Source organism: Pseudochaenichthys georgianus, chromosome 16 (genome assembly GCF_902827115.2).
Source record: "Pseudochaenichthys georgianus chromosome 16, fPseGeo1.2, whole genome shotgun sequence".
Lineage (NCBI taxonomy): Eukaryota > Metazoa > Chordata > Actinopteri > Perciformes > Channichthyidae > Pseudochaenichthys > Pseudochaenichthys georgianus.
Genome location: NC_047518.2, coordinates 11,442,357 through 11,468,343, shown reverse-complemented (window position 1 = coordinate 11,468,343; position 25,987 = coordinate 11,442,357). Strand labels below are relative to the sequence as shown.

The 25,987-nt window shown below is 41.4% G+C and overlaps 1 protein-coding gene across 4 annotated transcripts in view; it reads right to left on the bottom strand.

The window, feature by feature from the left end:
* Nucleotides 1-13,763, bottom strand: part of trak1a (trafficking protein, kinesin binding 1a) — a 50,809-nt gene extending 37,046 nt beyond the window's left edge. For 3 of the 4 annotated variants that reach the window (XM_034103366.1, XM_034103370.2, XM_034103371.1), the window contains exons 1-2: nucleotides 6,495-6,702; nucleotides 2,578-2,772 (exon numbers count right to left, since the gene is read on the bottom strand). In XM_034103366.1, coding sequence (XP_033959257.1) covers nucleotides 2,578-2,772; nucleotides 6,495-6,498 — 199 coding nt within the window. In that variant the 5' untranslated portion in view covers nucleotides 6,499-6,702. Of the gene's footprint in view, nucleotides 1-2,577; nucleotides 2,773-6,494; nucleotides 6,703-13,545 lie in introns of those variants that run through there. The other variant, XM_034103369.2, reaches the window with a different exon arrangement.
* Between the last annotated feature and the right edge of the window lie 12,224 nt (nucleotides 13,764-25,987).

Genomic DNA, 25,987 nt, shown 5'->3' with positions numbered 1-25,987 from the left:
ATCCCAACAACTGTTGTGCAATGAAATATTGGGCTACTAGTAATCTCGAACCGTCAGTTTAAAAAAGAAAAAGCGATACCGTTTCGTTAAATATCAATAATTTCGAACATCGCGGGGAAATTCCTTCGACTCATTTTGAAGTTTTGGGGGAAGCCGGAAGTGACGTCAATGCGGGAACGCTTCGAGAGCCAAACACGGACAAAGTGTGTTGTCATGCGTAGAAATGGTGAATTACTGAGTTTAGGCACGTTAATAACGTTTTAATGAAGTTGACTACAGTATATTCATATTTGTCAGTGCTTTCATGTCAATTCGGCGACATAAATATACATGATCGTGGTGAAGATGATGATTACATTAGGATTACAAATCGGGAGTGAGAGCTGCTGAATTTCCTCCCGTCGGATGTGATATAAAAACAAATCGATTATTTTTGTGGTTATAAACTCAAGTGGATGAAACTACATTTATTAGTGCTTTCATGTCAATTCGGCGAACATATGATACATTAAATGATCGTTTGTTTGAGCCGGTCTGCATTTCCTGATGAGAAAACAAACCGATGCGTTTTGTAGTTGTAGTACACCAACAACGTGGATTAAACGTGTGGTTTTTTACCACAATGTTGGGGAAATTAATGGATAAAATGCACGGATTATTATTATTATTCCCACTCCGATCGGGACACTAGGTCCACCGTTTCCCCGCAGCGAGGCTCCCCCCGTTGACAGTTTACGTGGGCTGGGTGCAGTGGCGGACTGGCCATCGGGACGAATCCCGATGGGCCGGTACCGAAGTGGGCCGGTCGGATAAGTAACTAGCACATCCCCCATAGGCGGCGCGTGAGGCTCAGGTTTGAGAAGGCTAAATAACTTCTTTTACCTGGCGCTGCCCGCCTCCGGCGTCTATAGAAAAGAGATCAACTCAATGTGCGGAGTTTAAATCTCTCAAGTCATATTACAGGATAAAGGAAATACAGTTTAAACTGCCGTATTCAGAGAAGACGCCGACGTGTCGCACTTATCATTCATATTACATCATCAATCAGATCATCGATCAGATAATATCATAATATATCATATATTTCCTTATCTGAGTCAGCTTCTCCAGCCTCATCTGGCCGTGCAACACTCACAGTGTCACAGACTGTATGCAGAAGTATTATTTAACACATTATGTTGACGAAACACTCGAGACAAATGTAATTAAAGTCAGATCCACTCGTGTCTTAGACGTGAACGCGCTCTCAGCTGGAGAGAGAAACCCTGGCTTGATTTACCGAGTTGATAACCAGCGTCGTAGGACCGCTTAGCGAGATCTCGTTTGTTAGTTTGTTGTTGTTAGTTTGTTTGTTACTCAAACATATCCAGGGTCTGTTGAACTGGCTTCGTAGTACAGGGCACAGGTGGCTAGCAGCGCTAATGTCAAAGACACAGACATTATACATTATATTTGTATTTTACATCCCCCGCTCCCCCCGTTGACAGCTCGGTACCGAAGTGGGCCGGTCGAGAGTCCAGGGATGATTTGTAGTCCCATTCCACCACTGGCTACATGACCATATGATCGCCCATATTGACGCACCTCATTCCTAAACTTAGAAGATACAACATAAACCGATCCTTCAGCCTCATATGAGCTCTCAGACACGTTCAACATTAACCTGTCATCGCTGTCTGAGCTTGCTGCTGTGTGCGCCGTCGTGCGTTTACATCTGACTGTATATATATAAAGGTTTACATGCAGATGCTGGGATCCTGGACGGTGCAGCTGGAGCGCTGTGCCCGCAATGACGTCACCCATCATTTGGCGGGACTTGAAGAATCCGCGAGAAGATCCAGAAAATGGTCAACATTGAAGGCAGATTAACGGTTATCAAAGTACAAATATCCAAAATCAGTTCAGTAACGGTTTTCAAGGGGACAATATGTACTCAAATTGATGGGTTTGGATGATGGGGGAAAACCGTGTCACAGGCTCTTTAAGTAGACGTCAAATAGTAGTGAATAATTGATGTTGAAAAAAGAAAACACACTCTACGTCCCCTTGGTTTGTCGTACACGTGTTTGTATGTGAGCTTGTGTGCATTTGGCTCAAATTGTGTGGAAATAGTAGTGTGTGGGTAGCTCTAGTCTGATAAGATGAGAGCAGACACATGCACAGATACACAACACAGGGCTGGGTGCAAGTGAAAGCAAAACATCAACCAGCAGAGAGAGGGGGACGCATCAAGTGTGTTTGTTGTGGCAACCGGTCAGCTGTCGCGCTAACACTGATGGGCAGCAGGCCATCTCTTGCTCTTTGATTTCGACTGGCTCAAGGTCAGAATACAGCTCAAATGTCTCTCCTATCAAAGTTAAATCCTCAGTGTCACTCTCCAATAACAGTGTCCAGGAGGTTAAACCTAGAAATCTACTGATCTGTTCACCAGTGTCTGCCATTAAGTATTAACGTAGCAAATTCAGCAACATATCAGGAAATATGAACAAAAGTTGTCTTTTTCTAATGTGACAGATTTTGTGATTGGACTGATATTGTTAGTAACATTTCTAATTAAACAGTATGTGATGAACTTACAAAAGTATTTAAGGGTCTCCTCTATCTGTTCAGTAGTCAGCTCGAGGGCAGAGTCTGATTCCACCAGTGGCGTGTGCAGCCAATCATCTTGTTCGTAGCCGAAGACGGTGTCCGCCCTCAGCTTGTAGACTGGCAGCTGTTCCTCCAATAGGCTGATAATCTCGAGCTCTGGCAAATCAGTACTGTTACACACATCTGCAAAGAGAGAAACACGGACAATTTACAGTATTTCTCTCGACAAAACCTTTCATGATTGATAATATTGGCTTATACAGGAATGACAAATTATCATAGGCAGAATGCTATTGTTATAAATACCCTCGGTAATGTAAATGTGACAATTACTCTCCTCATTTTTAATACCCCTCAATAGACATTTCATCAGACCAGTGGTTTTCAAACTGTGGGGCGCGACCACTGGTGGGTCGCGGAGGTACTGCAGGGGGGTCGCGGGAAGATTTTTTTATTTTCTCCTTTTAGCTTTGTGAAGCACCTTGAGATGACGTTGTTTTTAAAGTGCACCTATATAAATCAAACGTATTGTTATTATTATTATTCAATGGTAAACAAACACTGCTCGAAAATATCTCATTGGTCAGAGAGCTGTGGGCATAATGCTGCCTTTTACAACATCCTACTTGTGTGAAATAGGCTTTTCTTGCTGCCATCAAAACGAAATACAGACCAAAGCTGAACATTGAGAATGAACTGAGAGTGGCAGTCTCAAAACAACAGCCCCGGTTTGAGAAGATCTGCAAGGGAAAGCAAGCACACACAAGTCATTGATAGGCTATGTGTGGAATAGGAATGGTAAAGTGATGTGATCGTTTGCAACCTGCAGTAGAAATAGTAGTTCATTAATATAGTTTCCTTAAAGAAATTTGAATTTGAAAAATCTACTACTCAGGGAAGAAGGCCAACCAGTTTTAATTAGGCCAAATTAATTCACAGTATCTATTACAAGCACTTTTGTTCATGTGTAATCCATAATAAAATATAAAATTATAGTTGGATCTTTGTATCTTCTTATTATTAGCAGAGAAAATGTAATGTTTTTACAATAACATACAATTAATCCTACCAATATAGATGGGAACCGGGTTGGGGGGTCCCGAAAATATTTCCAATACCCAAGGGGGTCCCGACTGAAAAAGTTTGGGAACCACTGCATCAGACCATTACAGCGGAAAGTATAGGCTGCCCTCTAGTGGTAAAGTGAGGCCTATACTATTCATTACTCACAAATCAAAACTCAAGGTTCAGATTAATTTGACTCGCTTTGTATCCTCACTTAAATGAATCAAACTCTATCTTGGATTAGTCCTTCCCCTTTAGTTGCATTGCTGCACATTAAAATAGACAGCTATGTGTTGCATTCTGGCTGCAATTATGCACCTCAGCCATTATTATTTAGACATATGTTTTCTCAGAAGTCAAGCATTCTTAAAAAAGACAATTTTAAATGTCCAGTTATCAGAAAAACAGTTTCTGCTCCTTTTATTAAATATATAAAAGCTCTGCCGCCTCTTTGGCATGGCAGCTAAACCGGTCCACTAACTCTCTTAACAAAGTCAACAGCAGCCTCCCACTGAAACCGCTGTGGAAAACCAAATCATCTTACCTAAGCTTTCAGCTATGTGCCTCTCTGTTGAAACATCAGTCTAGTGTGCTATTAAAGGGGAATCCATGTATGACTGTTAACGTGCACTCCGCTCACACAGAATTGAGATTTCAGCTACTTTTTCTACAGAAATGTTGAATTTACAAGCTTAGAGAAGTAGCATCGAATCAGATTTAAAATACAGTGACAAAGAATGTCTCCCTCTATTTCTGTAGCTCTCTGCCTCTCTAACAATGCTGTCTCTCACAGTTTGCTAATCCAGACTGAATGACTGGACACACACACACACACACACACACACACACACACACACACACACACACACACACACACACACACACACACACTCACACACGCTCACACACACACACACACACACACACACACACACACACACACACACACACACACACACACACACACACACACACACACACACACACACACACACACACACACACACACACACACACACACACACACACACACACACACACACACACACACACACACACACACACACACACACACACACACACACACACACACACACACACACACACACACACACACACACACACACACACACACACACACACACACACACACACACACACACACCACCCACACACACACACACACACACACACACTGGGGAATCATTCAGGAAGCACAGCCAATGAGGTTTCAACAGACAAGTAAGTACTGAAATGCAAAGGCCACCATTGCCAGCCATTAGGAAAGACATGTTATTGTTAATCTAAGTTTTATAATATGTGGGCCGTTAGAATAGCGTGACGATGCTCAGAAGAGAGGCTTATCATTGTATCAGGCTAATACTAGACAAAATAAACACAAGCTTGAGCCTACTTACTGGGTAAATACAGCATTCAAATGTTTACTTTTTTTTTTTTGGAAAAGCAAGTATTTTCATATTGACAAGTATCTAATGTGTGTCGTTTGCTGTATTTGGTAAAATAATTATTGTTTTCCAACTGCAACCTCTCTGTTTGAGCTACTTTTCACACATCTTTGCACTACTCTAGTTTTCAGTCATTTAAAGATTAGATTTCTGTTCTTCAAAAGAAACGATGTGGCTAAATAAGTTGCAGAGATTGCAAACAAAGTTAACCAAGACTGTCCAAAGGGCAGAGTCAACCGACAGCTGTGTTGTTGACTTGTGTTCTGCTTTGAGACAGTCAACCCTTTTAAAGACCACCAGTCAATAGCAAAGCAAGGACTACCTTACATCTAGCAGGAGAGTAGTACAACTATGAACTTACTTGTTTTTTGCTAAATAAATGTATGAAAGTAGTATTTTGTAGAAAACTATGAGTTTTGTCCCTTGGAAACATTTCAAGTTATATCGAGGATCAACAAACAAAGCGAATATAAGACCAAAAGAAGTTCAAGTCCAAGTCTGATAATCAAATGTAAATATAGACTGCTGGCACAAAGAACACAACACGCAGGGTCATGGCAACATTAGCAGCAGCTAGCAGCCACCAGAGAAAGAAAGTTCAAGTGCAAGAATAGACTACTGTCAATATGAGCAGAAACACACATGTCAACCTGTGCAGAGGACACAGAGTGAGAAAGAGACAAGTGTCAAAATCAAGAGATCAAGGCATGATGTGGGCCAAGCACTAGAAATGTACTTATCATAATCCAAAAAGACACAAATGTGTTTAAAGATATGAATAAAAACATACAAATAGTGCTTGTGGTAAAACAGAACTTGCTTACTTGCCTCCTAACAGTTAACCCACACTTGTAGCAACACTGCACATAAAGTATCACGGGACTGAGTGAGAATCAAAACTAGGTTAATTAAGACAAGAAGGGTTATACTGTAGAAGCACACAGGCTTGATTCATGTTGTTAACATGTTGCTAAACTGAAGAACAAATGTAAAGTCCAATACCTCTTTTGTCCAACATGGCTGCCTCCTGTCAACTATAACAGTACAGTGGGTTAGGCAAGAGATAGTTACAGAGCCAAGTTGACCTTTCTACAATACACTTATTATAGACCTTTACAAACATTTCCTTAAACAGATCATGTAGAGTTTAAAGTTGTATGTTCTCTGATAAGCTTTAAGGTTATTTAACATGACAGTACAACAGTTAACATGTTAACCGAATCCCTGCAGCTCCGTTAACTTCACGACATCTGATTCCCAGACAAACAAAGGGAACACAGAGGCAGCGAGATAAGCTCTGTGTCACCGTGTCTTAGCCAGACTCGTGACTAGCTGAAACCTGTCAGAAACCCACGCTGTGCACAGTGTACTCACTCATGGTGCCTGAAGCCCGACAACCACCAACGTTGCTGCCCCCCAATCACATTTTCCACTGAACGGGGAGAAGGCAAGGTCGCAAGAAGTAACCCGGAGAGGAGGGAGAGAAAGAGAAGGATTGTTGGGAGGGTGAGAGGCCGGAAGAACTAGAGAGAGAGGGTGCTAAAAGTTTTAGAGGACGGCATTGGGTTGAAGAGACAGAGAGAGAAAGACAGGAAAAGAGGGAGGAGTGAAGAGGAGAAGAGACCCGAGCCAAACTGGTTCGTCATGCCAATGACGATAGCCACATGGCCCGCCCTGCAGCTTGCCCCCCACCCCCTCTTCCTCTCTGACAGCCCAGCTGGACTCTTCCTTTGGGCTGTACACACACACAGTCTCACACACACACACACACACACACTCTCTCTCTGTCTGTCTGCTGCTCCAGTATAAACACTTTAGCAGCAGGCCTGAAGCTGCTCCTGTAACGGTTTGTCTTCCTAGCTGCCCCACAGTCTATTTAAAAAGGTACATGTAGACTCATACCTGATGAGAGATACTAATGAAGTAGAGAATGAAAACTCTAACTGCGGGATCAACAGGTCATGTGACGGATCCAGCCCATGTAAAGCCGTCATCACATCCACAACACAAGCAAAGCTGCAGCAGAAGAACTGCCAAAAACCCACTCAGTTTTCTCTTTGTAATCCTACAGATCCCAGTGTCTTTTGCAATCAAATGCACCTGATAAGTGAGTTTGTTTTTAAGCTTGGAAACTACACTAATCAGTTTATCATTATTAGTTACAAAACATCCTGTTTAAAGAGGTTGGGTATATCAAGTTCATACATTTCATATTATTGCAAAGTAATGGTAGATGGCTAAAAGGTTGTATTTTAGAAATGTTGGGTACCTATTCTTTAATTAACTTGTGCTTGGATTCATCCACCACCGCTGGTGCCGGGTATTAACACAGACAATAGATACAGACAAGGTACCAGATGCACAATTAGTAGAAGCTAAAAGGACAGAAAGCATCGCGACAACGACAATCCAGAGAATTATTCTGACTAATGTGAATGTGAAGAATTCTGTTGCTCAAATATTTTTGAAAGGTTTCCTTGAGAGAAGGTCTTCTTTAAAAGGATTCAATCTATGAAAAACACATTTTGAATTGTTTGAATCCGGCACTGTATGAGCATGCTGCTTTCCACACAACCTTAGTACATATCATGACAAAAGTCAATACAAAGATGAACTATGAACTTGAATCCACGAACACGTCCCCCATTGGAGCCATTCAAACAAATACCTCAGTACTGTTCTTATAGAGCTGCAGCACAACCCTGTCCAGAATTAGACCGGGCGACAGGTGAAAGCTGCCGTGTCTAAAGGTCTACGTGTTGGGGACCGTACCAAGGGGTTTAAATGTCACTAACCCAATAAAGCTTAGAGTCCAGTTAGAGCAGGGGTCTCAAACTCAAGGCCCGGGGGCCAAATCCGGCCCGCGACTTCATTTTCTGTGGCCCCACAAGAGCTTGCAAAGAATATAATATGTTTATTATACGGTTACATGCCAATTTACAGAAGCACGTTGCCCATAAACTACATGTCCCACAATGCATCTCAAATATGCCTTCTTTCTCAAAATGTCTTTTTTTCCAGAATGTGGCTTTTCTTTTTCAATCATTTTGTGACATTCTCACTGAAGAGACTTCCAATTATTTGCCCTATCTTCTGCTTTCACATGTAGTTAATTATGAAGTTATTACCCTATCCGATAATAATCCAATGCAGAGGCAATAATGTAATATAATACATTATTTTATATATATTAAATATCTATATATGTCTTTTTATATAGTCTTAAAGTTACAACCGGCCCTTTAAGTGCAACCATAATGCGAATGTGGCCCGTGATGAAATTGAGTTTGACACCCCTGAGTTAGAGTGTCCTTCTTGTCTACACTTGTAAAATAATAATTACCACTAATTATCCTTCAGTTGCACAAATCCTGATGCAGATGTTACGAAATCCTTTGTGAGTATGTGCTTAAATTTGCTGGCAATTATTTTGGTCGACAACTTGGAAGTTATTTTTCAAGAGGTCGAAAGGAGGCATGGACATGACAGGACATGTGGTCGTATCGGATATGTAAACAGGAAACGTCACATGCCAACAACACCACCTTTATGAGTCAGGTAACAAAGACAGAAACTGAGCAGGCATTGTAGCCTAGACGTCTTTGTCAAATCAGTGTCAGGGTGGGGGTTTCCTGTATGACTTTATCACAAACTCCCCAAGTATTTTGATTTGTTATAATCCGATCATTACACTAAATCATTTCCCCATTCAGCCTGCTCAGTGAAGTGCGGAGCTAGCCACTGTCCTTGCTCTTAGTTATTCATTGGATGGTTCAGCCTTTTTTGTACAAAAAAAACTCTGTATCCATGGAAATACTGTCAGTGTGTCATAACAGACACAAAGATTATTCAAAATCCTACAAAAAGGACTGCACTCCTCCCATAAACTCAACAGCATGAACGAACAAGCTACAATTGCTAATTTCTCCACACACGTCAAACATTAAGACGTGTTTCTGGCTCCGTCTCTACTGTGTGTGTGTGTGTGTGTGTGTGTGTGTGTGTGTGTGTGTGTGTGTGTGTGTGTGTGTGTGTGTGTGTGTGTGTGTGTGTGTGTGTGTGTGTGTGTGTGTGTGTGTGTGTGTGTGTGTGTGTGTGTGTGTGTGTGTGTGTGAAGCTGTGCTCTGAGCATTACAGCACAATGGAGGTTTTTCGCCTGCCGTGGTTTGATGAGTCAGGAAGCAGACCCAGCTATTTGGATTTTTCTCCGTTTGACCACTTACGTAACTTTGCTTGAGTCTCTTTCCAGTTATCTGCCTGTAGGCTCCTGATCTCTCTCTATCCCTCTCTCTCTCTCCTAACCAGCATCCCATAATAATTTCCACAGTCAGTTACTCAACTCCTTACATCACTGCTGGCTGGTAACCATGGAGAATTAACCCCACGCCCAGGAACTGCCCCATAGCAATGAGCTACTCTATTCAGCTTTTTGTGTTCATTCATCCTCAAAGCTTAGTGACATTATACGCACACATACACACAAACTTTCTTTCTTGGCAGGGAAGTATTCAACTAGTTTGTTAGGCAGCAGACGTGACTGACAAAGAATGATGGGACAGAAGTAAAAACGTAAAATACAACAGGTGATAACGAAACATGTTGATTTTTTTGTAAACTTCCATACCAGCAGATGGCAGCACTCATCCATCCTGCTCCACTGTACTGCCCTTAAATGATGATAGTGTTAAAGACAAATGACTACATTATATATTACAACAGCGTGATATTTCACCATCTGATTTAGAAAATGTACCCATTTAGCTGTTGCACTAGCATGTACCAATCTGTGTCTGTTCAGTCTGCAGTGTTTCCCCTAGGTTTACTGCTTTGGGGGGAATATATTGGGATATATATTTTTTAAATCCTCTGGAGCAGAGAGAGGAGCTGTGGATTATTGTTATTAATTAATGCATCAGTGTTTCTTAGGGTCAAAAACACTAAACTCACAACTTAAAATGAAAGTGTTTAGTTTATTTAATAAAAGAGCACATGTTCAATGTGAAAAGTGACAGTAGATATAGATTAGTTGCAATTTGGTGCTATATATATATATAAATAAAAAAAATTAAGAAAACAAATTGGAATTTTTTTTTTAACACCTTGAATTTCAGGGGGGTGCGGAGCTCCGTTGGCGGGGTGCAGCGCCCCTCCAAGACAATGGTAGGGGAAACACTGGTCTGTCTGACTGATAATGCCAGGTTGAAGTCACGGGAAAGGAAATGACACTACCACATTCAAATCTTTAGGAGATCAGAATATTGTCATAGAATACTACATGAAAACAAAGACACACAGCATTAACCTGGACATCTTGACAGTATCAGAACCAAAGACAGGCAAAAGTGAAATGGAGACTGTGATGCAATTACATTTTTCTCCCAGGTTCAGCTAATAACTGATTTGTAGATTGTAAGAAATATTATCATGATTTTGATAATCTATTAATCATTAAAGGAAATTGTCATGCTGGGAAAATAAGGTTAAAAGCCTCAAATATGTAGAATTCCCTATGCATCTGTTTTTTTTAACCAAACAATCTGTTTGGAGTAAAACAAGAGATAATTAAAGACATTACCTTGGATTTTAAGAAACTGACTTTTTGCACTATTTTCTGACATGGTATTGACCTAATGATAAATGTGGCTGGTAATTGATGGTATACATAATTGTTAGTTACAGCCTAACAATATAATGCAACACAGGCGCAAACATTTCCTACAAAAGGTATCTTACACTTGAGACTTGAAGTAATAAGCTTCAAAACAAGCTTCAAGGCTACTGTACTTGTCACGACAATACAGTCACGCCAGGCCTCAGGCGATTTGAGGCCAAATATCATATTTAGACTTTTTTTTTTCTTCATTTTTTTTTTTAATATAATTGTAATGCAATAAATGATTGTCGCTAAAAGCCTTGTCTCTACATTACAATAACATATAACAAATAATTGATTAATTCATTTTAATAAAAATTCAAGTTGGTAGCTATTAAAGGCATAAAAAGACAGAAATGTATAATTTTGTCCTTAATAGAAATGTTTCTTCTGCCCGTAGAAGTGTGTGGGGGGGGGGGGGGGGGGGCGCAACTTCCAACAGGAGTCATTTGGGGGGGGGGGGCTCTTGGGAAAAAAGGTTGGGAACCCCTGTGCTACAGGAAACCTTAGAAGGAAACTATTTTCCTGTTGTGTGTAAGAAACGGAAAGAGTCTCAATCACTGTTCAACTGACCCATTAGTCTCGTGCTGTACAATGCATGGCAACCCTCATGGCCTTGTTGATGTGGCTTTAGGCCAAGTTGTATTAAGGCTCCCTTTCCCTTCCCCCGGGCCCCATTCCTTACAGTTTCTCAAGGTCTGAAACGTCTTGCTAAATTGAGTCTGAGCACTGCTGAAACTTAGGAGTTGTCCTTAAAGTCTCATCACAAGACAACTTGTCTCTTAGTGTGTTTGTAGTACTACATTCTAATGTAGTCTGTCAAACGGCTTTTTTTTTTTTTAATTATGTTTTCCTGTCATCAGGGTTTGTTTCAAATCGAGTTTGGGGCAATATAGGCTGTTGCATGATTAGGACAGCATTACAAAAGGGACTTTAATACACTTTAATAGTTAAGAGTCCGTCAGAAACATGGTCACAATTAGTTGGGCCACGGTAGAGCTAAATTGTGATCACTGAGGACAAAACATGAGTGTCTCGCTGCTGGCTCGGAGAGAAAGATAAACGGAGGAGGGGAGATGAGTGAAAAAGCTAATGGAGACCCTCCACTGGGAGCTCCTCCCACATGCTGGCTTGTACACAGAGCTGAGGTCCCCTGGAGCTGCTTCACTGACAGGATGTGACATTAGAGAAAGGGTCAGAGAGTGACCCTTTCTCACAGCTCCACATGCCTCAGTCTCACTTTATCTAAAATAGACCACAAACTGACCATGACAATTACTCATAGTAAACTTTAGAGGTTTTTAATTAGGTTGAATTTCATGTAAAACTTATTTAATACCCAACCCTATTGTATTGACTCAGACCATACTACAAGATGGATATTTACTAGGAGGGCATATTTGACAGCTGCATTATATATGAATGCATAGTGCAGGGGTGCCCAACCTTTTTTGAACCGAGAGCTACTTTTAAAGTTGCCAGTCTGCCGAGATCTACCAGTCCAAATAGAGAGGCGTAGCCATTACTGACAGCCTACTGCCAGGTAAATACACACTTCTACTTGTATAAAACTGACCTTTGTACGATTAATACTTCATAAAATACTGCAGATCCTTTATCTTACCTCTTTCTAATCTACACACCTAAAAGTATTTAACTGAAGTTACACAACAGTGTTGTTGATACAGAGTTGGAGTTTATTCACACGTCACATACTAGTGGGTAATGTTTTCACGAAGCATTGAACAGTGCTGCCACATATGACACAGGGAAAAAAGAAAAGACTCTGAACCCTTTATTTGCCATTATATAAAAATAGTGTTGCTACAAAAGTATAAATTAGGCTTTCTAATAAGACAACTCAGATCTGAAGCTACTCAGGAATCTGCTGCCAAAGTGCAATAAAAGAGACAAAATTAATAGAATCAAACCCTTTTTTGTAGCATTTTAGTTGATTATAAAAAGAAATGCCTTTAAAATAGGATGCAAGTAACACTAGTTTCTTAACCTGAATTTATAATAGCCTATAATCAATTTAAGTTTGCATTCTTATACCATTTTGTACAATAATTATAATGAATAAGTTCAAACAAACTAAAACTTACAGCTGATTAATAACGGTATCTAACTTGAGTTTTTATTATATCAAAAACCTGTTGAAATGCTACTGTTATTGTTGTTGTTTACTGTCCCCAAAAAGCGCGTCGGCAGCCTCCAGGAATGCTTCTTTCACTACTTCGCCGTCTTTGAAAGACTTCATGTGTTTCGCAAGAACGTGACTGACACGATAAGATGCTCTGGTCGCAGCCTTGCTCTTGTTGTTGGGCCTGGTGAAAATGGACTGCTGTGCATTTAGCTGTCCTTTCAGGCCCCTCCCCTTTTTGGAGCTAGGGCAGAATTAGGAGGGAATTCCGTCTCGTAGCGTTTGTGCACTGTTTTGAAATGCCGCTCCTAAATTACCCTTCTTCGATAAAGCCACGCTCGCATTGCAGATGAGACAGGTGGACTTTGAATTGGAATAGATACAAAAATAATCATCTTCCCACTCGGAGTAAAATTATACATTTTGGGCTTCTGCCATAATTGCGGTCTTGTGTGTGTGCGGACTGAAGATTATGTTATAGGACATTAACGATAAAACAGAATATTGTTGTTCTATTTTTAGACACATCTCGCGATCGACTGGTTGGGCACCCCTGATCTAGTGCAATTCAACACTGCCAAATGGATTCCAGCAAGTTTTGTCTACAAAAGGTTATAACGTATTCTTACCAGTAATGGTTTCTGCATCTCTGTAGGTGGCTGTGAACTCCTGTCTTGAACCGGGTCGACTTGATTCAATGACATACTCCTCCTCTTCCTCCTCCTCTTCACTTGCCAATCGGAGCCCAGAGTCGTGGAGCCGCGCTGTTTGATCTGAAGACTTTTGAGGGGGCGGGGCAAAGGAGCAGGTGAGGGGAGGTGACGTCTTCGAGTCCAGCTTGCCGCTGGATGGTTACCGATTAAAAACACGACCAGCCATGGACAAGACTTGCCAAGACAGGAATGGGACAAGAAGCAGAACCACACACTTGGACGTACGGAGGTAAATCACTGCATACCTGCAAGAGAATAAAAGAGAGATACAGTCAATAAGAGAAGACTTAAATTACCCGTTTAAAATAAGCAAAAACATGGCTCAAAAATTAAGAAAGATTCAAAATAAAAGTAGAAGAAAGAAGAACATAATGTATCGTAAGCTTTCATAAGTTGAATATATGAATTAAACACATATCCTATGGATATAGGAGAACAGAACAGAAACAGGTTCAATCATCAAAAAAGGTCCCAATTATTTTTCTGTTCTAAATATATTAATTCATTCATTTGGCAAATGATTTCAGCCCTACTATCACAAAAAAGGAGATGGACAAAATATTAGAAAAACCTTGCAAAACCATACAATAGCAATGATACGGACTCAAATGAACACAGCATTTAGTCTAATAAACACCGTTCTGATACTTTGACAACTTAAAGGTGGGGTAGGTAAGTTTGAGAAACCGGCTCGAGATCGCTAGAATTTGAAGATACACAACCGGAGAAAATCCCGCCCCCCCTTGTGTGTGTGTGGGGGGCGCAACTTCCAACAGGAGTTATTTGGGGGGGCTCTTGGGAAAAAAGGTTGGGAACCACTGAATTAGAGGATTCAATGAGAAGCAAGTGAATAACCCGAAGCACATGAGCATCACATTAAATGCTTAATATAGTCTGTGCAGGTATTTTACCATTTTATCCTCCTTATTTACCAATAATTGCCATAAGCTCCTGTTGAATTTGTTCCTCATGAACACGCTTAGTGAGCTACAGTTTGAAAAATAATAAAAACTTGGCTAACAAGCTAAAAGAAAACACAATCATATCACTCAGCAAGCTGCCAGCCCAGCATTAAAAAGAAACGTTGCTAAGTTGCTATACCCTTCAAAACACCCACACAAACATACAAACCCCTGGACTGACTCTCCAGCTGTGTTTATTACTTCATATGTCCATCTTCCTCTCCTGTTTTATCTACAGAGGGAGATGTTTTTTTTTCTAACCCAGCCTCTTCTTCGACATATTGACTCAGATCCTGGTGCCTTGTGGGAAGTAGAATTGAGGTCATACCGTTTCCATTATTTAGGAGGGAAGGACATGCAAACACTGTTGCCAATGACAACAAGCCAAAAGAGTATAACTGCAGAACATATGACAGGCTGCAATGACAATGACATTTTTTTTTACACGTCAGGAGTCTTCATGGACTGAAACAAAAGTCCTGATGGTTACGGGGCTAGAACATGTCAGAAACAAGATCTGAAAACCTAATATGACTGCAAATAAAGCTTTTCCAAAGTAATAAAGAGGCTCTTTGAACAGAACTCCTTTTAAGCCAGTGCCCTAAATGAATGATGTCATTATAGCTGCAGCAATGTTCACCAGATATTTATTTATTATTTCCAAATTAAAGTGCAGCACTACCATGGTCAACTATACCAGTATCTAAAATGTTATGGCACAACATTCCCCCCTCCCTGTACTGTCCTCCGGCAGGGCTCACAGTCACAGGGGGGGGGGGTTGAGTTTAGAGGAAGTGGAAGATTTGAATGGACTAACGGAGCTGGTGCTCAACCACAACAGTAACAGCAAGTTCATGTTTTTAAATGTTTCATGGGCAAGGACATTTGTCCAGCCCTTTAAATGTGTCTGGTTGTTGCAACTCATTTCTGAACTGGTGTAGGGCATGAAGACACAGCTGATTTCTCAATGATTGTGTTAATCAGTTACTCCTGAATGTTCTTTAACCATAACAATATGGCCATTACATCACAGACCACAGACATTCATTCCCAGCTCTTAAAGAAAACTAATGTTGCACCACCCAAACCTCTGTCAGAAACAGCACTAACAACTAGTGCTGGGCGGTATACAATTTCCTACCGAATACTGTGAGCTTTATACCGTATGATATTCATTTTCCATATACCGCAATAGCGTTGAAAAAGTGACGAAGGGCGCTGAAGCCGTGCGGCAGTGAAAGTGAAATGCATGCTGATATATGCAACAAATGATTCACAAATGCCAAAATGTCCTTCTGCAATCCTCTGCAAGAAAGTAGACTGGTTAACACAACACAGCAATATGTGTGGAAGCAATTTTTACACCTTAATGCATTGTCTAATAACAGAGAAGACATACTACATCTAACAGTTGGTAGCAGTTTAACCTGAAGTAGAAGTGCAGTACAGCACAAATGTGGCATTAGATCTTATAAATTAGCCTGGGCGTACTGTTTGTAGCCAGATGCCGAAAAGTTTTAAACATTAGCCTGTCTGCTGCTGGGTGCTAATGCAGTCAAACACCAATTCACAAACTGTGCCTCTGCAGCACTTTTTAGCAGCTTAGTGCTGATGTCTGTCCTTGCTAGAGGGGGTTTCCGTACTTACAATAGCTAATACTTTAGATTACTAGTCCGAGTTAGAGTACTACTGTTCAATAAGCATGTGTGCTCCTGGCTAATGGGATAAAAGGACATGCTGATGGATAACAGTTTATAGTGATCATCTGTCTGCCAGCCATGCTGTGACTGACTGGCTATCAGCTGGAGCAGGAAACACCATAAACGACTTCCTTTCAAAACTTGGAACTTCTTTAAACGTTCCTGTCTGCCCCGAGGAACAGGTCAGAGTGTAATGGTGACAGAGGCTCCATATTCCCACTCAGGCATTACAAATGCAAACATGTAAAAACAGCCCCTATAAAATCACCATGGTGAGAAGACCAACATATGAACCTCTCCTGCCATAAAACAAACATTTATGAAAAATTGACAGCGACCAGGAGAACAGACATTGCTTGCTGCTGATAACCGCAATGTCAATATAGTCCTGTTTACAGAAACAGTGTAATTATACAGTATAATAAGGTTAAGGTACAGTTTGATTAAAGGGTTAAAGTGTACATGTTATTATTATCAGCCTTAAGCTAGAAGGTTACAACGCCCTGACCTGATGGGTCCACCCTGGGCTCGAATATCTCTTTAATTCCCTCTAGCTCGAAAGGGTTTGGTTTTATTTTACCCCGTCTTTTGTCTCCAATCAGAATGTAGGAAAGCCCCTCAGTCTTGCAAGCACCTTCTGTCAGCTCACCCGACTATAGATTTAACATATTACCAAAGATAAATATCTAGAATATGGAAATGTCATAGTACTTTAACTTGCAGTAACACTTTTAAGAACTGGTTAGGTAAGATCACACAACCGTTATTTTATGTGTTTAAGAATGATTTTCACCCAAAAACTGAGTAGAAATCCAACAGCATGATTGACTGAGTCTTTGAATGAAGGTCAGTCCATGCTGCCACCCTTCCTGTCGGCCACTTTATGATCAATGGATCTGATCAATACTCCAATACTCCTCTGTTTGACCAGAAATACAATCAATATTTGTATTTGGGAGTAAAAGTAAGATTAATATGAGATCAAAGTCTCAAAATAAATTGGTTATACAGAGCTAGGAAGTGACAGAAAAAAGACTTAGACTTAGTTACTTGGTAATGTTATGCATCACTATAACTTTGCCTGGTTCCATTCATTCATGAGAATGTCTCTCTCTCTCATTGACATTCAGCTTACAATGCCTTTAATGGTATACTCACCAAGAAAAAGAGGGGCCCTGCTATAAACACAAGCCAACATGTATGAATGTCTCTTTCTCTATGTTTCTCTTTGCTCTTCTTTCAAGTCAGGCTATCTTCTACAAGATGGGCAGAGGGGACGATTTTGTTTTTTTCTTATTATTTTAATATAACATAATAATGTTGTGACTTCCGAGGGGTGTCCTATTGGGTTGCATTTAAATGCCGTGAGGTTTGGACATGTATACATTAAACTACATTTATATAGATAAATAAGTATTTTGGCAAACAAACACTGACCAAATTGTCATCTTCAAAACTGATAGATGTTATTAGTTGTATTGTTTTCTGGTAAACTATTATGGTCTATACAATGTCCCATCATTGCCACATGTGGTTTAAATTGTAAAATCAGTTGCAATGGTTGATAAAAGTTTTAGATTATTTAGTGCCCTTTAGTCTCATTTGATCGTCATTATTGGTACATAGGTTCAAAGTGGTCTATAACAGTGTGAAAGAAAAGTGTTCTATCAAAAGCTAAACATGAATAGGTCCTTCACAACTTCAGAACACCTACCTGAAGGTGTTTTCACTTTCACTGATAAGATGAACTTTTATTAATCCCTCATGGGGAAATTATTTCTCTGCATTTGACCCATCCTAGTGTTAGGAGCAGTGTGCTGCCATTTTGAACGGCGCCCGGGGAGCAATGTGGGGAACGGTGCCTTGCTCAGGGACACCTCGGTAGCACTTGGTCTTTCGGGGACTTGAACTGGTGACCTTCCAGTTCCCAAGCCAAGTCCCTATCGACTTCGCCACCACCGCTAAAATGACCTCCCGAACAGACAGAGATTGATGAAATATCTCTCACCTAGCAAACAACAGTCATCCAATCAGCTGATAAGTGAAAACACCTGTGTGTTTACAGGGTCTTTGACTATATATTTTAATGAGGGATTAATACGATTATATGCCACTTTCACAGCAAGGAGCCGCAATTACTGATCATTATTCTTCACTGTAAAGATAAATAAATGCCAGGCACCAACTATTCACTGTAAACTACAATCACTGGTGTATCTGATGCAAAGTCTCCCTACTTTAATCTCTAAAGCATATATTTTTTTTTTGTTTTTTAAAATACAAGTTGCCGAAGTGATTTGACTTGTTTAAAAAAATGAGCATTCCCTTCATCCGATATACTTCCTCCATGTCACTCAAAGGCACGTGGCAACAAGTTCTTTATCCCACAACAAAAATCTAACAAGTTTTTAGTCGGGCAAAAGAGATATGATACCATTTCTGAGACACACATGGTCTCACTTTAAGGCCCCATTTACACGGGAACGCAAACGAAGCAAATTCAATATTAAAAAAGTCTTCCGTTCACATGGATACGGCTCAATAAACGTGTCCCTTCACCGATCGAACCGCTGGAGACGCTGTAGTACATATGCCGGGCATGTAAGTGGCGCTGTACTTCCGCCACAAAATACAGCAAAAGCAACGAAGAAGACACCCGAGCATGGTTGACTTTGTTTATTCTCCGCGGTGGATTTAGCAACATGTAGTTCTCCATGTCCACTTGTTGTTGATGGTCATGGGCATGGGAAGGGGGGTGCTGGGGGCGCTGCAGCACCCCCTAGCGGCAGGCAGGGGGTGCGGAGCTCTCCTGTCTGAATTATTATTTGACGGTTATTGCTGCTCCCGCTGTGCATAATCTGTGTAATATGTAGCCAATAAATTCCACATTGTTGGTAAAATGATATTTTGGCCTGCCCCGAATGTTTTTTCTGTAGCCCCGGACAATTCTACCTCAATAATATAATACATTAACCGTGCTTTACGTGAACCTCATCAAGACACTAGAGAGGACGGCAGGACTGTAATTTACCGTGTTCGGTGAATGCAACAGAGGCAAGACACCAGACCAATCAGAGAGTTGCATGGAAATAAAAGTGTGCTTGTGTCATTCAAGCTTGGCGTGTGCGGAAATAGCGCATTTAGTGTGTGTGAGAGAGGAAGAGAGGGAGAGAGAGGGAGAGAGCGAGCGAGAGGGACCGGTGCCAGCAGCAGGGACCGTGTTGTTAGCATCTGGTTAGCTAGCTGCACTAATGGACATACGGAGCTGTTTGTTCCACAACAAGCTGGAGGAGAGCTCTCCTCTCATACCTCATTCACACCAACGCAACTCCGGTTCAAGCTCCGTGCTAGAGCTTTTCAGGTTCAGAACCGGTTCTTCGGTTTAGCTCCGGCTCTTTTCACACTGCCCAGAGTCCGACTGGTTCTGCGTCATTGCGTCATCGTTTGCGTCATGACGTAACCGTTTGCGTGCTTGCTTCATAAAGCCAAACCGTGCGGAAACTCCTCACAGCTGACACCGACAACAACAACAATGGCCGATTGTGCTCCAGCTTCCTCTGTACCTCTTCGGAAAACCAGATTCCCAGTAGGTAGCTGGTCTCTTCAGTGGACCACTGCTGCTTGTTAAGTTTCTCCATCATTGTGTACAAACTGGATAAAAGGCAGGCTTTCTGTTGTTGTTCAGGAGTTGATCCCGCCCCTGCCCCTGCCCCCGCCTTGACGTAAGCGTGACGTAAGCGTGACGTAAGCGTGACGTAAGCGTGACGTAAGCGTGACGTAAGCGTGACGTATGCGGCGCTTTTGCTCTAGCCGGACAATTTGTTGGTGCTTGAAACAAACTGGATTCCGGAGCTAAGAGGCTGCTCCACTGCGGTGTGAACAGGAAAACCCGGTGCTTTTCAAGCTCCAGCTCCGAACCGGCCCTGAAACACCGTTGGTGTGAATGAGGTATCAGACTGAGAGGCTCAGGTGAGCTAAAGGACTGTGTGTTTAGATAGTTAACTTCTATGTTATCTCAGTGGGTCTCAAACGGTTTGGTCACAAATTATTCAAAAGACTATTTCCGCGACACACCTTCATATGATCATTATAGTTATAACAAAAATAAGAGAATAAAGGAAAAACAGTTATGAAATACTATATGGCAGTACAACAAGAATACAGTTTGAAAGGGGAGTGATTTGTAAAATATCCATAAAGAAAAAGAACATCTTCTTACAGTTGTGTTTCATCTGGGTGTTGAGAGATCTATCCATAGATCTCTTAGGGTGCATTCACACCTAATAGTCCGCTCTCTGGTGCGCACCAGACCACAGTTTGTTACATTGTTTCATTTTTCAGAAGGTTCGGTTTGCGTTCACACGGGCAAAACTCAAACGGACTATAAACTTTAAACACAAGTCATGTGCTCGGAAATGCTGTTCAACCATTGGTCAGACATTAAGGGGGTACAAACCAAAATCCCGGCAATTTCTAGCGGAGCCTCCGCCATGGAGCATCAGCACTTTCGGCAGGTTATTCTCATGCTGCTTTTAGTCTGGAGATCAACAGACACTAGCGGCCCGCGCATATGATTATATAATCAGACAACGTCCGTTAAAAAACATTATTACATGGCATTGTTGAATACTCGATTCTGATTGGTCAATTCAAAACACGTGACACGTTTTTAATCCAGAACAGACAGACCGCTGTCAAGGATTTATTGACCGTTGTTAAGGACGCTCACATCTGTACAAATAAGTCCGTTCGATTTAACTGTATACAGTTTGGCTGAAACTGACAAGACAAGAGCGACAAGAAAACAGCGGAGAAGTAACGGGCAGAAACCCTCCTTTTTACGCAGCGGTCCAGACATAGACATCAGACGGCGACACATATTCAGTTGCCAGTTACTTTGGCATTAGGGCAGGGATATCTAGATACTTTCCAAGGTTTGACATAATGAATTGTGCTACTTTTAAAGCAAGCAACGATGTTTTCAAATCTGTAATTAAAAAGCTCCTCAAAAACGCTATCGAAGTAGTTCCTGCCGTTGCTACTCAAACAGTAACAACGGACTATTTTTCTTAGCTGATGCATGTCAATTTAAATCAATACAACCATTTTTTAAATCAATAAAATCATTTTCTAAATCCACAAAAGCATTTCAATTAATATTGGGAGTCATGTCGTTACTTTGTTGAGAATGTGGCCATGTAATAAGCGGGATAATATGGGCAGCGACTTGGTCATTATGGGGAATCCAACAGGATCTAGATCCCTCCGCTTCGCGTCGGGCTCCTGATCAGCCTGTCGGTGTTCTTTTCCCCATAATGACCGCGCTGCTGCACATCATCCATGAGAGACGTTCTGCAGAGGAGGGGCGTTTCACCGAGGGCAGGTGTTCTTACTTTTATGTAGCTGACGGAGAATTTTTACTTTACACGACACTGTTCAACACTTAATTCTGCTTTACTCTTTAACTAAACAACCGCGGATGTCTTGAAAGACTCTTTCGCTAAAGATTTTTGAAGATATCCGCGTTCTTGTGACACGTAAATACTGCGCTTCCTATGTTTTGGTGCGGACTGCGTTCACACCAGCAATGAACCGCTCCAGAGTTCGCAAGCAAGCGCTCCGAGACCACCTATTTTAGCGGACCAGAGTCCGGTTGTTTAGTTCACTTAAGAGGTCTCGGACTGCGTTCACACCGACCCAAATGAACCGCACCAAGCTGCTAAACGCACCAGGGTTCGATTCAACCGGACTATACAAGGCAGGTGTGAACGCACCCTTAATGTTGCTCTTAAAGTGCACCAGATTGATGCTTTTAACTTCAATATTTAAAAAAAATCTTCCAGGGGGAGCATCCCCCCGGACCCCCCTAGAGGAGTCCGCTCCCCCACTCGTACAAAATAGCACTTTACCCTTGCCTATATGCCGTGAGCTGATTATCGAGCCTTCATTGTAACAGTCACGGGTGTACTGTGTGTTTGCGTGTGGGGAGTGCTTTTGTGCGTGCTCTATAGTGCCCGTAATAGTGTTCACTGGAGTCCAGCACCCCCACTCAAAATACCTTCCCGCGCCTCTGCTGATGGTTGTGGTAGAGGAGGTGTAGATTTTGCACTAACATCTGTGAGCAGCGGAGGTGGGGAGAGGCGGGGCTATGGCTTGATTGTTATCAGGAAAATTATCGTATAGGACGTACACACGGAGCCGTTTGCCCACCCAGAGCGTTCCGTCCACAGATCCATCCACCTTGGGACCCGTTATCGTTTTAGGGGTCCGTTTCTGCGGTTCCGTTACGGCCTTGTGTGAACGAACGGGCTATACGAAAGAGAAAAGTAGCGGATACAACCCGTTTTGTTCCCGTGTAAACAGCACCTAAGTGTCTTAACAGGAAGGAGAGACAAACAGGAAGACAAAGAGAGAAGTTAAGATGAAATGAGAAGGAAGCTGCCAGAACATTTCGAAGTTAAGTCACATGATGGGTCTAAGGAAGGTGAGCCATCCTTTCTGAAATCCTTTAACCCCAGGAAAAAGACAGATGATAATGAGGAGAGGGTGAGATATAACGATAGATGAAGATTTGTGAAGAATTGTTTCTTACTTCTGCTTGTTTAACAGAACTGACAACCTTGGAGACTATTAGTAACTTTGTTGTAATAGCTGAATACATTGCAGTGTTATTGTCTTTTAGTATCAAGTGAAAAGAATCTCCTCAACTTACAAACACAAACTCACTCTAGCCCTTATGTTTGCGTTTTACTCTATTTACCTATTGTCTTTCCATTTAAAAAGTGTTTTTTTTATAAAACATGGAACTCAGCAAGCTATAAATCACCAAAGCTACTCGACATTGATAGTGAGCAATAAAACAGTTTTGAAGTTAATATTAATGGCCTCATTCACACATAAAAGCAACCTTTGACTTGTGCGTCTTCTCAGACAAATTTCTAGGTACTTGGTCTTTGAGACAACTCAGGTTGGCGAGTTTTTAAAAAGGAGACTGAATAATTTACAGATATAAATAAAGAGTAACAACCAAACGGCTTTCTAAACTGTTTACTAACCCTGCTTTTGTGCGTTTTGTGAAATACCAAAAAAAAAAAAAAAGACTATTGGCAATGGGGAAGGTGTGTTTCTAACTTTTTTAGCAAGTTTGCCAGGGTAAAAAAAACACACACACCTTTTTTGTTGAAATAGGGTATTTCCTGACAGTCAGCTGCACACACCATTTTGTCATCACTTTAATTTATTTAGTTGAATGTCACACCAAAATATGAATGCATGGTGCTCAGGTTACACTTCTCTCTAACCAGAATAAGTGTTGTGTGCTGTGAGTGAGTGAGAGCATAACAAACACCCCCCACAGCCCATCTGTCAGTTGCTTTATCTGTGGGACATTCGAGCTACCAGGTCCAGCTCCTGGTGTGATCGTTCTGGAAAGTGTGTGTGTGTGTGTGTGTGTGTGTGTGTGTGTGTGTGTGTGTGTGTGTGTGTGTGTGTGTGTGTGTGTGTGTGTGTGTGTGTGTGTGTGTGTGTGTGTGTGTGTGTGTGTGTGTGTGTGTGTGTGTGTGTGTGTGTGTGTGTGTGTGTGTGTGTGTTTTACCAGCGAGGCCAGCTGTGTGTCTGAGCAGTGAGATGGTACGCAGGCCTTCCACAGATCATGTGCTGTTAGTTGGCAAAACCAACTGGGACCTTATTTAGCTTTCTCTGGATTGGACTGAGAAACCCTCCTCCTCAGCAGAGTATAGCTGAAGTAAAGGGGAAATCACTGGCCCCTGCATACTGTCACCCTGAATTAACAGTATTATTGTGCAGCCCCAATATAATCAAATAAATTCCACATTTTAGTAAAGCTTCAAAAGCTTTCTTTAACTGGTGCATTATCTCAATTTCCTTATTTGTGATGAAAGGAAATGTTGAGAACTATTTCAAGTTTAAATGAAGGAAATCAATATTGGATAATTGGTTTAACTTGACCCAATATAGTTGCATTTGAAAAAAAGAAACAGATATACAGTAAATGAAGACAACAAAAACCAGAATAGATCACAATGCATGGTGTCAAGTTTGTCAACACTGAGAAGTAGATGTGATACTCTGTCAGACTGCTTATGGAGTCACTTTTAATGAGTGGAGGCAGGTTTACTGTGATAGGATTAGGATTAGGCCTAGCTAAGTAAGAACTCTTAAATGGATCTCATCAAGCGTGCCCACAAGTAGCTGCGACAAACTCCCTGAGCCATTTTCACTTCTGAGTCAAAGTGAGGGCAGAAAACAGAGATAGGCCGTCACATCAGACAAACGGATTGTTGTCACGGAACAAATGCCTAACATTAGTCATCCATTAGGCTACACAGCGTAGTAAAACACATTCGATGAAGACAGTTATGAGTTTTATGGACGTTTGGTTAAAACATGTCTTTTACAAAGTTAATGAGAAACCGTTACAAGTAACACTAGGTCCCAGACCGTGTAGCGCGCTGCACCTGCTCCACTACCCCCATATCGTAACACAAAAATCAATCTGAGAAACAAAGAGGTTTAAATAAAGTGTCTTACCTCTATAGTACATCGCGCAGACTTCCCTGCCGAATTAGAATAATCCCGTTTTCCGTGTCTGGCTACAGACTACTCAACGAGGCTCTGCTCGCGTGTGACAATGTGATGCATCCAAAAATGCTACCACGCGACCGGTGTTGCGTAGAAGTCAGTTCCCCAGATTGAATGAGGCTCCTCTTTCATTGACCTGAACCTAACCGTCACCCCAAGTACAACATGTCGTCTTTTGAAATGTCTAACCCGACAACCACTTTAACTATAACCTATACCCAGTTATCGCTGACACGCCTCACCTAACTAAATCCCAACTCAGACCACGGAGTGCACCCCCACCCCACGGGAAACAGACTTCGACCCGACACAGACCGGACTCAGAAAGTGAAATCACCATCAGGAGAACAACAAACTAAGTGAACGGAGAAACGTGTAGAAAAAGGTATTCACACTCAGCCCCGTTTCTTTTCCCTAAACTTAATTTGCTTTGTTTGCTTCCTCTGCAGGGGTGACTGACTAACTTGATGGAAACAACGCTGTTGAGTAGTGAGGAGTCAAGGCAGACGAAATATAGATCAACATCCGGTGTTTGTAATTTCAAAATAAATTGCATTGAAGTTTTAAAAAGAAAATAGTGTTCTGTTAAACTCACAAGTCACGACAACACACATATTCAAATAGACCAAAAACTGAAAACTGAATCCTCACTATTTCTACTGGCTAAAACACTTCTGGACATGTTCTCCAGCACAGGCCGAGTCCTCTGGATAACGTTATCAAATATAGATCAGGCCTTTTTACAGCAGATCCTGTGACAGATTCAAGTTCCAACAGAATCAGAATACTAGGAATGTGTTAAGATGACAAATTAAGTGGTGTCTTGATGAATAAACACAGTAAGAGAAAATAAAAAGAAAGAATTAGTGCTAATATTCGTTAACTATTATAACAAATATATTACAAATAAAAAGGGTAAAAACACAACACAATATGTTTATCTACAAATGACACAAATATACGTCATTTTTTCCATAACTGGCTTCTGTTACTATACATCCAACAAGGGTGAAAACTGCAGGACAGCAGACCAAGATGCTGTTAATCTAAAGACAATGGAGAACCAGATACAGGAGGATTGGGGTCAGTGACTAA